The 13,528-nt window shown below is 39.1% G+C and overlaps 2 protein-coding genes across 2 annotated transcripts in view; one reads left to right on the top strand and one right to left on the bottom strand.

Moving 5' to 3' along the window:
* The window catches only part of LOC135197803 (inositol polyphosphate 1-phosphatase-like), an 83,461-nt gene that overhangs the window by 2,379 nt on the left and 67,554 nt on the right, over nucleotides 1–13,528 (top strand). The gene's annotated exons all lie outside the window — the stretch shown is intronic.
* Nucleotides 1–13,528, bottom strand: part of LOC135197670 (uncharacterized) — a 132,731-nt gene that overhangs the window by 114,341 nt on the left and 4,862 nt on the right. The window contains exons 2-6 of the mRNA XM_064224683.1: nucleotides 13,070–13,160; nucleotides 12,541–12,845; nucleotides 5,996–6,217; nucleotides 3,853–4,008; nucleotides 2,401–2,550 (exon numbers count right to left, since the gene is read on the bottom strand). Of these exons, the coding sequence (XP_064080753.1) occupies nucleotides 2,401–2,550; nucleotides 3,853–4,008; nucleotides 5,996–6,217; nucleotides 12,541–12,845; nucleotides 13,070–13,142 (906 nt within the window). The 5' untranslated portion in view covers nucleotides 13,143–13,160. The remainder of the gene's footprint in view (nucleotides 1–2,400; nucleotides 2,551–3,852; nucleotides 4,009–5,995; nucleotides 6,218–12,540; nucleotides 12,846–13,069; nucleotides 13,161–13,528) is intronic.

Genomic DNA, 13,528 nt, shown 5'->3' with positions numbered 1-13,528 from the left:
TTTTAAGTTAGGGACATTAATACTAGGAACTAGATTGGTTTCGAAATAATCCATACAGATGTTAGCGAGTATAGGTGATAATGAGGGGACCCCATAGCTACGCCATATTCTGTTTGTAAACTTGTCCCTCAAACGCGAAATAGGTATCACTGACACATAATTTAATCAACTCAAGGAAGACACCTATTTCTATGTTTGGATTGAAAATACCCTCATTATGTTTATTCTGAAGAAATTCTAATACTTTATCTAAGGGGACATTGGTGAATGATGCTACTACATCAAAACTAACCATGTATCCCTTTACATTCTTTTTCTTAACTTCTGTCTATGAAATCTACTGAATGTTTAATGTGTGATTCTGAAAATATACCTAAGTATATTCTAGTTCTCCAGTTAACCACACAGCTAAATTTTTGTTAGGAGATTTCCTACTAGAAACAGCAGGGCGTAGTGGGCAGCCCTCCTTGTGTATTTTGGGGCTGCCATATATATATATGCAAGTTCAGGTAATTACTTGAGAATAATTTACTGCATAGCATGTCCTTCATTATGTAGTCTACTGATTATTTTGTTCACCTTCTGATTAAAGGTATTCACAAGCATTTGGATTGTTGGAGGATTCCTATTTTAGCGTAAGTAGTTTCACCATCTAGTAGCCTGTACATTTTAACCCTATATTTTGAACTATTCATGATAACAATGCTACCCCCTTTGTCAGCTTCATGGTTCTAATATCTTTGTATCTTTTTAATCCCTTCAGAGCAATACTAAATCTCCTTGGCAAGATATCTCCAAGTTTGCTTTCATTATTCCTTATCATCACTCCTCTGAGAAAAGGAGCTAAATCATTGTGATGTTCCACATTAAGGTAGTTAATCTTGCTGTTGAATTCTATGTTGATATTGTTTAGTAGTCATACACAGAAATTTAATCCTATCCCTAGTGCTGCTGTTTCATCCGTAGTCAATAATCTACTTGAGATATTCTTTATAATATCCATATTACTAAATTTTATCCAAACCGAATTACTGAATAAACTCTCAAACTTATTTCTAATATTGACCATGTTATGATTTGTATCAAAGTTTACTCTACTGTTGACCTGCCCAACAACTTGTTTGTACCACTCACCCCTTATGGTCTCTTGAAGTGTGTTTTGTGTACTCCTTACACCAGCAAATGCAGCATCTTTCTTCTCCCTAAGCTCTTGCAACTGATGCTTGATGTATCCTTGACCATTAGCTCAGGATATCAGAGCAACAAGAAGGGATTAACAACTCTCAAGGAAACCAGAACAGCCATCACATAAATGACAGCTCAACAAGAAGAAGTTCCAGAAGTCTGCTGGGCCTTGACCCAGGCTGACAACCTACACATCTCTTGAAAATGGGCCACAGATAGGGCCTGAAAGTACTAGAGTGTGGAGTAAAATTAAATGTAAATACTAAGAAGTAAACACATTATACACAGTGATTTTGTGGGGTTTTTTTTCAATATTCATTACAAGGTTATATTGTCTTGATAAAACTTTAAAAAAAGTCAACAACAAATGATAGCTAATGGTATCTAAACTATTTACTACAAGTAACTGTACTGGATTCCAGGAAGCAAAAACCTCAGTTTTAAGTACTGTAATTATATGGCTTTCAATGATGAGTATCTAAAATAACTATTTACATCATTGTTGAATAGTCTCAGATACAGAGTACCCTTCATAAGTCAACTTTTTATCATATTTGTCCACCAACTGCACTAATTTTTATATCTGACACATACTAAGAATTCACAAAGGAAGTACTATGAAGTATACAGAATTCTGGTTTATGACATAAAAAATTACAATTATTAATGGAATTGCTGTATAAATTTATTGATTTATTATTACTTATTTACCATAAGTTGGGCTAATATTGCATGCATTTGGTAAAATATGTACTTTTTCATGATGTTCTTCTTAAAGGCTGATCTCACAACTACACCAAATTAGTCCTGGCAAATTTCTTGCACATAACCCTGGTACTCCAAAAAAAAATTGCAGGAATCTAATTCCTGTAACTAAATTAATTTCCATACATACTATAAAATAAGAGGCAAAAAAGGAAGATAGTACATAACTTCGTAAACCAACACAAAAATCATCCTTTCCCATTTCCTAGGATATGAGTTTGTTTGTTTGTATGGTGTTTTTACATTCCATGGAACCAGCAGTTATTCAGCAACAGGACAACGGCTTTACATGATTTCCGAACCACATCGAGAGTGAACTTCTATCACCAGAAATACACTTCTCTAACACCTTAATGGAATGCCCGAGTATCGAACTTGCGGCCACCAAGGTGGCAGTTCAAGACCATACCGATCACACCACTGAGGCGCTCTAGGATATACGTAACTGACCTGAATCTGAGAAGCGTAATAGAATGTGTAGAATGACGGGTAAGCAGGGGAGGAGGCTGCGTAACAAGATTGGGTAGATCCAATGCTAAAAGAGCTATTGCTGGTAAAGTGTGATGGAAAAAAGTAAGCCCGTTCTTCATCTTCAAATTCCTGAAAAAGAGAAATGATATTAAGAACAACAGACGTTACAGTGATAAATACATCTCTCCACATTAATGTACATAAATATTTCACAAGTCAACTGTTAATCAGGAAAAGTTTTCAGGTGAGGTTATTATACTCAACTTAAGAATCCACTACAAAACAAAATTTAGACATAGATTCCATATTGTAGTTACAATATGAACACTTACAAGTATTAAGCCTATAAATATTAAAATAAAAAGTCTGGGTAGTTCACAGTTCTTCTCAGTAATTTTTGCAGACTAATTGCTATTGTACTCTCTCTCCTCTCTCTCTCTCTCTCTTCTTCTCTTCCTCTCTCTATCTCTCTCTCTCTCTCTCTCTCTCATACCTAAAGTACAGTTTCTTTTAAAAAAAAAGCAAACACACTAAACAACAAAAAGGTTAGGTAAAAAAAAATGACAGGTTTGTCATTGACAGTGTTTTTCAAAATGATATCTTACAATCAATGCAAGAATACTGTGATATTGACAAAATTGTTGGGCTAATTTGAGGAATTTATCATTAATAACTTTCAATAAATGTTACTAATTTTGTGTTCACATTTCATTATTTAAAAATTTGGCAGATCATATTAGTTAAGAAACAATATTCATGGGAAAAATAAGTTCTAAAATTCAAACATTAAAACATTTACCTATCAGATTTTGAATAGCATCTGAATTAATCATGAATAAAAATCTGGATCATGAATTTGACATAGCAATTTTGTCAATTTTCACTTTCTCAAACAGAATACATTTAATCAAGTCTTTATGATGGTTAGTTGATTACATGTTTTATCAGAAGTATGGTATTTGTGCTGTAGGAGGTAGAGCAGCAAGAAGACCATGTGGTAGGGGTGTAATAATAGTACCACCGTAGGTCCTGCATGTCATTAAAGGTGACTAAAAGGATAGTTGCTGTCTTGCAGTCTTACTTATTAGTAAAAGGCTAGGCCCACTGCCAATAGCTATGGAAACTGTTGCCTTGCATGTGGACTTTTTAGTAAAAGGCGAGGCCCACCGCCAATAACTGTGGTTGATGACAGCAAGGCATGTGGTTGTAAAAACCCCTTTGCCAAACAATAAACCATGGGAAAGAAGGGATAGATCAGCAAGAAGTACAAAACATTATTGATGGAAACAAACACATGAGCTTGTTTTACACAAGTCTTTTTAACAGAAAAAGAAAGACTATCTTTTCAAAACAAAACAAGCTTTTATACAAAACCATCAAATCATAATTAGTATTATTCTATAAAAAATGTATGCAATTCTAATCTCATACCTCATCTAAAAGTTCATGAAGTCCTTTGAAATTCCACTTCTCTGCATATCTGGTATTGTATTCTAAAATTGTTCTTTGTAGGTCATTAACACATTTCATCTCCCTCCTAAGTGCTTTACTTATAACGGACCATCTCACAACTAATGACTCGTTTCCCTGAAAGTAAACAATAAATAAAATCTTATTAATTTTTTTTCAATCTTCCTGGTAACCTTTACTCTACCTCTCAAATATGGCAAAAAAAAATTCATGTTGAACAATATGGACAATTTTTCAGACTTATTAAAATCTAGCCTAAGCTACCAAATTTCATAGCTAAAGGTAAGTCAAGTATTACCAAAATTAGAAATCCATTAACAGGAAGCTACAATGTATTAAGGATGTAATGCATTACAATTCTATCCTTCAATTTGAACATCTGATGATAACAATAAGGCAGTCCCTGGTTATCGGCAGGGGTTCTGTTCCAACGGCTTGATAAGTGAATATTGCTGATAACCAGATTTTGGCGCCTCTGTTATGTATGTATCAGTGCCAATAACTGGAAAGAGGTGCATTTCAGCACTGGACAATCTCCATACAACTGGATCACCGATGACCAAGGCTGCCAATAACAGGGGACTGCCTATAACACCAAACACACCTACTGAGCTATACAGCAAATTATTAAACTATTATAGCGAGTCTAGAGATGCAAAGTCTAGAGGGTACAATGTAAACAAGAATCATAATTATATGGCTAAATCAGTTGATCCTATTTACAGAGAACAATCCTGCTGTCTTTCTGATACTTTTCATAAATTTGCATCTTCATTTCATTAACACACTGTACTAAAACTTTTTATCTGATACACTATATTCCATTGAAAATTTAAAGGGATTTCTTTATCTCATCCTCATCTTCACAGTCCATAAGTAACACTGATCTTCCCTGTGGATATTTGATTAAAAATTCTGGTAAAATATTTTTTCTCCAATTTTCTATATTTAAATCTGTGACTAAATCATTCTAGCAGTTACATTTAATGCTAGATAATTCTAATCTACCTATTGTTTAAGTGTCATGTTGAAAAACTTAATCTAGTTCTATTAAATTTTTTTCCACAATTTTGTTAATTTCATTTTCTGACTAAATTTTCATTCTAACAGTGCATAAATAATGACGGTAAGAACTTGGTTTTCCCTTCCATACATGGGCCTATTGAAGTTTTGGCAACAAATTCTGTAGTGTTTTTTCTACAAAATTCTTGTATTTCACTCTCTTACTAAATTTTTAACCTCACAGTGCATAACTAAGTTTCAGCATTGGTAAATTTGGCATTTTTTTATGAAGACCCGTGGAAATGCCTGAAAACTGTTATAAAATTGTCTCCAATTTCCTTATCTTTCATTCTGTGACTAAATCTTCATCCTCATAAAGTATAAATAATGCTTATCTTCCTTTCTGGGTCATAGAGAACTGAAATAATAGTGTTAAATTACTGAAATTTTTTTCTATATGTGTACTGTGGAAATTGGACTGAAAATTCTCATAACACATTTTTTTCTTTCCATTTTTCTTCACTTTCATTCTGTGACTAAATCTTTATCCTCAATTCCATTTTTGGTCATACAGTACTGAAACTGTGGATCTGCAGAAAATCAAAATGTTTTTCCACTTGCCTTGTTTCCATTCTGTGACTAATCTTCATCCTCTCACAGCATAAAAAAAATGCTACTCTTCCTTTCTAGTTATGCTAATTTATTCTTGGGTACTATTTTTCTGACTATAATTGCTTCTCTCCCCTTCTCACTGTAGTTAAAAACTTGACTGATTAATACCTCTCACAATAAGTTTTAATGCAAAAAAAGCAATCATAAAATTTACATATTTCCTAGAAATCCCTAAGATGTTGGAATATTTCTTTCTCACAATTGGAATGCTTTCTTTAGTTTCTCACAAACCTATTCTGTTCTGTAATACAGATAAATTATTGGGATACAAAGTAATAAAGTGAAGTGCACTCTAAGCTAAACCAGGATATACTAAACTTTTATAAAAACTGAATGGCCAACCATCAGCAACATCACCTAGCATCAACGTTCTGGCCTAAAAATGGTTACAACTATGGAACACCAAAAGATGAAAGGTTAAAATACTTACAGATGTGATTGGATAAAGACTCTTTGGAGAACAGGGCATACGGACATGATGTTGGTCCCAAATATCTGAATAAGATGAGGGATGAGGCTCAGGAGGGCCGGTGTCTGGTAGTGGTAATTTAACCATTACAGTGTGGTCTGAAGCAGGATGAACAGTAGGAACATGACGGCTACAGTTATTCAGGACTTGTAAAGATGATAGAGTACAACCTCTCCATGATATCTGAAGGAAAACACTAGAATTAGCTAAAATACCAATATTATGTAATGCCAGTCACAATAACTTGTTCAGTATAGTGCTGAAATATCCTAAATCATCAAACTGAATTTCTGAATAAGGCTAGCAAACTAAATCTAATTAATGAATACAGTACCATTAGGGTTAGAATTTAGGTACACTAAATGAATAAATAACCTCATTATTCAGATAGGAACACTATACTTTGGATTACATAAAAATGATATTGTTATGATACAATAAAGTTTGTTCATACTTACCTGGCAGATATATATATAGCTGTATTTTCTGAAATCCGACAGAATTTTAAAAACTTCCGACACACGCAGTGGTCGGCCAGGTGGTTAGTACCCATTCCCGCCGCTGGGAGGCGGGTATCAGGAACCATTCCCATTTTCTATTCATAATTTTTATTTCCACTGTCCCCTGAGGGGAGGTGAGTGGGTACTTGATCATATATATCTGCCAGGTAAGTATGAACAAACTTTATTGTATCATAACAATATCATTTTGTTCATGAAACTTACCTGTCAGATATATATCTAGCTGAATCCCACCATTGGAGGTGGGAAGGGACAGAATAGAAGGATTTTGGGAAACAAATGCATGCAGATGATTTACATCTTGGTTCCACCTGTTAGCATAGCTGGCTTCGTGGTTACTGCCACGTAAGTCTGCTTGTGCTACTAGAGTTGCCAGCGAGGTAGAGACCTATATAGCTGGTGCACTCCAGATGATCTGTCAACAGGGGCGAGACCACGACGTGACTAGACCATATTGACCATACAATGAGGGCTAAGAAGTAAAATAAATATATATATAAATATATATATCACCACCTGACCAACCTAGCCAAAGTTAAGGTGTGTTAACTAAGGCTTAAGAGTTAAGTCGCCGTTGTCGGCGACTCAACAACTAAATTAAGAGCTCTTCCTAACCATTTTCTACAGGATAGGATGAGTGGTACTTCTTGCCCCCAAGATTGTGTCTGCAGACACGTATGGCCCTAGCGAGCAGCAGATCTCATATGCCATCTTCACATCTCGCAGGGAGTGAGAAGTGAACACAGAGTTGCTTCGCTAAAACATGGTACTCAGGATGTCGCTGAGTGCCATGCTCTGTTGAAATGCTTCCGAGGCCGCGCCCTCACCTCGTGAGCATTCAAAACAAAAGATTTCAAATCTTTGTGCAAACACAATGAAGGAGCATTTCTGAAAGAACTCCTTAACACTAAAGCCAGGGTGTTCTTCGATATGGGCAAGTCTGGTCTTTTTCGGAACACTGCAGATTGCCCGAATGACTTCGACTTTCTTGAGTTTTACTTAGATAAAACTTGAGAGACCCGACAGGGCACAGGACTCTCTCTGGCTCCTGCCCACTAACTTGTGCCATCCTTGCTTCCAAGCTCCTGGCCCAAGGAGACAAAACGGGTTTCCATTCTTAGGCCACAACGGATGGCTTAGAGAACACACCGCCTTGTGTTCTCTAAAGCCAAAACTTGTGACGATGGCTTAAAATCTCACTAACCCTCTTTGTCGTATCTAGGGTGGTTAGAAGAAGGCCTTCCTGATCACATGCAAGAAGTTAACAGGTAGGAGAGGTTTGAATGCTTTGACATCAAGAACTTCAGACTACTTCTAAGTTCCATATTGAAAGCTTCGATCTGGACATGCACAGTCAGTCCGTCTGTACTAAAGTCAGGTGACCGACCAGTTGACCAGTCAGACGAATCAAGGACAGCAAGGCTGTACCCTGAAGACCATAAGGCACTATTCTTCGCTGAAAGATGAGTGTCTGGACTGCCTGGGCGATTCAATCTAAGCAAACCTTGGGGGGTGTATCAACACAACCCAACGTCGTCAGCGAATCAACTCCTGAGCAACTCCTGACTCGAGCTTCTGGTGCCAGGAGAAAGGAGCGAGGAGCAAAAAGGCGATTCAGTCCCGAAGGAAGAATGCCTGACAGTCCAACCCGGTCTCATGTTACACGATCATCGGGGGTGTATAAACGCAACCGACTTCGTCAACAAGAAACTCAGGGCTACTATATGTCGCCTGATCTCGCACGAGTGTCTGACTCCGAGAAAACAGGTGAGACAAAAAGTAGATGATGAGCGAGTTTCGAGATTCCACAGAACTCAAAGATCGTGAAGGGCTTTGTTGTTTGACAGAAGCAAATCTCTGAGCCCAAAGGCCGTCAACAACATATTTGCGTATTCTTTAATAGTTGTGACTGCCAGCTTATCCCATTCTTCAGACGGAAAGGGAAGACGGTAATCTTATTCCTGTCAACATCTCGATAGTCTGAACGTAGTCAGACTCAGAGCGGAGAGGTTATAGGTACCTTTCGAGTTAGAGTAGACCGACTCTTTCGGAAAAGGTCCTTGGAAAGTGAACTAGGAAGGACGTGACCTCTGTGAATCCAGGATCCTGAAGGCCAACATGGGGCGATCAGCGTCATTGTCGCTCCCTGTGACGTCATAAATCCTCTTATTACATTTCCTAAGCGATTGAAAAAGGGGAAAAGAGACTAAACATCCATCCCCGTTCAATATCATAGGATGGCGTTAAATGGTACCGATCCCGGATCGAGAATAAGGGAGCATAGAAGAAGAAGCCTCTTCGTCCTCAACATATCGAAGAGAAGAATGAAAGGGCGTCCCTAAAGTCTCCACAACTCTCAACATACTTCTAAAGAAATATTCCACTCGGAAGTCAGTAGTTGCTGCCGTCGATCGAGACGATTCGTACGGACTTTTGCAATCCTGTAACGAACCTCTAGAGGATCGTTACATTCTACGCCTGTTGTTATAATAGGCTCTTTCTCGTAAACTCGAACAGGGACCGAGAGAAGATACTTCTTAAGATATGAGAGAGCTGTGGAATATCAGAGTTGATCTGGACCACTGGTTCCAAAAAACTCGTTTCGAGGACTGGAGGGACGACCGAATTGCTTCTACTTCTTTCAGATTAAGATCCAGGACATCTGAAATCCTATCTAGATGTCCGGCACCTTCTTTCTATCACCTCAGGTGATAGACGCACTGAGAGATGTTCAGAATCATTCCTAGATCTTGAATAATATTTCAGTTTCCCGGTAGGAAAAAACTGTGGAGGTCTGAATTGCAGTCTATTCAGGGAAACAAACTTCTTCAGGAAGGAAATGGTCCCCAGCAAGCTCATCCATTCCCTCCCGAGTATGCTTACTTCCCTAATAAGGCTGCGCTTTGCCTAAGCAGGAGAGCATATAAAAGTGCAATGTTGCGGTAGACTCGTAGTTCTATACCGTGCGGTAACAAGCACCGAAAGGATTCTGTTGATCATAGTAAGGCAAAACGAATGCAATGTTTATTCATTCACGTAAGAAATCCCCTCAATCTTAGGCTAAAGTCCGTGATTGTAGGACAGAGATACAGTTAGTCAGTCAATCCCGCAGGAGAGACGTAACCGCCAGCACAGAGATACGGTTAGTCAGTCAATCCCGCAGGAGAGAGAGACGTAACCTACCGCGCATGACAGCGCACGAGCTGGTACTGGCTCGATTGGACTGGAGGAGGACAGACACAGCAGCAGCTTACGAACGTCGTCTCTTAACTTTATGTCTGAGTTGCCAGCTACCCTATTCTACGAAGAAATAGGTCCGTTATTTTTTGAGCAGAAAGAGACTCTCAAGCTGGTATATTTAAGCGAAACAGAAAACGCTAAATATATAGATGCGTTTGTGTCGTCAGAACACTACCATACAACGGTAAAAGATAAATCGGAAACTCCTGGAAGGCTGCAGGGAGTAACGATTAAATGTCCTTAAAATAATAGACAATAGACCTCTCGGTTGCCATCCGAAGAGGTAACTACAGCAAGCGTATATGACTTGAACCAATCATTAGTAAAATAACGCAAGGCAAAATATGATATTATATTACAAAAAAGTTTGTTCATTCTTACCTGGCAGACATATATCATATATATAGCTGAATTCGGAAATACAGCTACATACATATCTGACAGGCAAGTTTCATGAACAAAACTTAGAGAATCGAAGCAGACAGCTCAAGCTTCTTATGTTACTGGACATAAGCGGTCATTGACGAGTCTACAAGTCTATTTCTTGTACGAGTCTGCGAATGATGAAAAAGAGCTCTTCCGAATCTTGTCAATAAGAGCTTATCCGCTTACGCAATATAAAGTTAATTTATTGGCAGTATGGCAAGGGAAGTCCTGTCTTGCGCTTTCCTGAAGAGCGTCCTCTTGATGAGTGCTTTTGCAAGAATCCTACCGAAAGTAGTCGAGCGTCATGGCGTGTAGGACGTCGAGCTTTTACATAACCCGTAACTGCCTTATCACAAAGTCTTGACTGCGGTAGAGCAAACGAGATCTTCCCTTGAGCTTTCCTTAACTCCATCCACCTATGCGAAAAAAAGCAATATTAATTGACAGAGACCTCTTGAATTCACGAAACCCGATGTCTTGCTGGGTTTCGAAGAAGTTGTCTGTTCGCTTTAAGCTTCCTCCGAAGCACTGCCTACTTCACATTCTTTGCAGGTGAGGTAGAAGGTATCACCGAAGGTAGAGGTAAAAATTCTTTAGGCCCAAATCTGAAACAAGAGCTTGAAGAGTTCAACAGAAACGTTCAGCCAGGCGACACACCTGGCGTGCGCTGGTGCACGCTCGGCGTCCACTGGCGCGCGCTCGGCGTCCACTGGAGCGCGCTCGGCGTCACTGGTGCGCGCTCGGCGTCCATGGTGCGCGCGCTCGGCGTCCACTGGCGCGCGCTCGGCGTCCACTGGCGCGCGCTCGGCGTCACTGGCGCCGCGCTCGGCGTCCCACTGCGCGCGCGTTGGCGTGCACCCGCACGCGCCTGGCGTCCATACGAGCGTCCCATCCAAGTCGAGAGGGAACGCCTTCTTATTCTGACAGTAAAAAAGCTTGGACGTCCGCTCTCAAAAGCTTCCTGCTACTATGACTTCTTTTACGTATTTCTCGGTGGAAAGACGGACACGAGTTCAGGCGACGTTCGCCTTCTTACTTCACGAGAGAGAGAGAGAGAGGACGTGAAGCATTCTCTTCTATAAAGCTTCTATTTAGAGGGCGCGAGTCCTTCCGAAAGCTCCAACCCCTGCACGGGGAGGACGCTTCGGAGGACGAGAAGCAATCCTTCAGGATTCGTGCACGCGCACGCACTTTGGCAGTCTGGGGATTTTCATCAGAAACTGCCGAAGGCATGCCAGATCGGTGGGGGTTCCTTGTAACCCTCCTTAGGCTTTCGACATGCTCCCTCCCCGGGTCCTGGGAGTCAAGCAGAGGTCCCGGCCTAGAGGCGAAACGAGGCCGATCTGACGCACCCTCCACTACACAAGGGGTATCACTGCACTTCTGCACTTCACTTTTGCTCTCTAAAGCAAGCACTTTCGATTCTAAGTTACAAATCGAAAGAGTATCAGAGAAAGGGCAATTCCTCTACAGACACTGTTTTAGGGCCCGAAGGCAACACTACAGGGTTAGGAGTAACATTACAGAAGTAGCACTCTCACAGCAATGAAGGAGAGCGAGCACCTCTCGTAGACATATTCATAGCCCGTAGGGCATACTACAGGGTTAGGCAAAATAAAGTCTACAGGAAGGTTAGCAGGTTCACTACCCTGACTTTTGTTACTGATTAATTGCGTACATACGAATCATACGTCTTCCTTACGGAATTAGACATGTTTACTGATTAATTGCGTACATACGAATCATAGTCTTCCTTACGGAATAGACAAAGGTCTCACTCCTTACATGACAAATCTCAACAAAGAAGCAAGACCCATACCCCTCGTACATACCAAGTGCGGATCTACTGAAGCTTTCGGTAGCCACACCCTATCTTTGCAGACAACCCGTCTGAAACTAGTCTAACTAGATTCAGATATCTTATGCAAAAATGAATCAAATTCAAATCAATTTAAGATAGCGTATGCCTAGCCACAAATCCAAGTAAATAAATCAAAAGACAATTAGGATACTTAGCGGCAATGAAGTTTCCAAAATTCTAAGATGGAGGTACTGAAAAACAGGTGTTTTCAGCACCGGCGACAGAAAAATTATGAATAGAAAATGGGAATGGTTCCTGATACCCGCCTCCCAGCGGCGGGAATGGGTACTAACCACCTGGCCGACCACTGCGTGTGTCGGAAGTTTTTAAAATTCTGTCGGATTTCAGAAAATACAGCTATATATATATCTGACAGGTAAGTTTCATGAACAAAACCAATTTTAAGATAGATTCTATGACAGTAGCTGAAATTACAATAACTCATCTGATCATTTTACCTTGGACGGTGATAAATCAGACGACTCTTTGTGAGACTCTCCTGATACTCCTGCTGACCCTTTGGAAACAATGTTCAAATTTGGATCAGCTATGTGTTTGCGCTTCTTTTTAAGTTTACCAATGAGGTGTTTCTTTGTAACATGTTTCTGAGGGCTCTTTTCCTTTAAGGTAAAGCTGTCACCAAACGCTGCTTCTTCCCCTGAGAACATTGCACTAGATGTGGAGCCGGGATCAATGGAAAGTGTAGAAGAGTGTCCCAAATTTGCTTCTTGCATATCAACTTCAGTTTCCACAGCTTTTATGTCTGAAAAATATCATTTACAGACTTCATCCACATATTGACAGGTTACTGCATGTACATAATGTACAGTATATTCTAAAGAGAAAATATGTGAAAAAGTTATTCAGAATTCTTTGCACTAAGCAACTAATGCTTCACACTACATCACTTTTCTTGATAAATGGAAAGTTTGCAGAAGTTACAATAGCATTTTGCAAAAGAAAATTTTGTTAAAACCTCAAACTTACCTTTCTTCACTGGTTTGAACATATCAGTAAGAGAAGTCTGACGTAATTTCTTCCTGGGTGGTGTCTCAGACATTACTTGCTACTACTCAACCTATGGATAAAATGGTAGATTTAAAAACAATACTAAAAGACTAGAAGACTTGTTCACAGCTTCAAGCACTTAGAAACAAATCCAAGAGACTGAAAGACTTGTTTTTGGTTTCAAATGCTCAATTTCTTACAAAAATTACTTGAAACCTTCTAAAGAATAAAAATTCTTATCTAAAATTCTGGAAATCATTCTTATAATACCAAATATAACAACTGCAACTTATTCAAGAGTAGATCTCTGAATTTGTATGTGAAGTCAAATCCCATGTATGGAAAACAGTCTCATAAAATACCACACATTTAGTTTGTAAAAGAATATTTGCCTCTAGCTCATAATGTGACATGTGAACTATAAATATCTTTACTGTA

Source organism: Macrobrachium nipponense, chromosome 21, assembly GCF_015104395.2.
Source record: "Macrobrachium nipponense isolate FS-2020 chromosome 21, ASM1510439v2, whole genome shotgun sequence".
NCBI lineage: Eukaryota > Metazoa > Arthropoda > Malacostraca > Decapoda > Palaemonidae > Macrobrachium > Macrobrachium nipponense.
The sequence above is the reverse complement of the archived record's forward strand: the minus strand, read 5'-3'. Positions and strand labels throughout refer to the sequence as shown.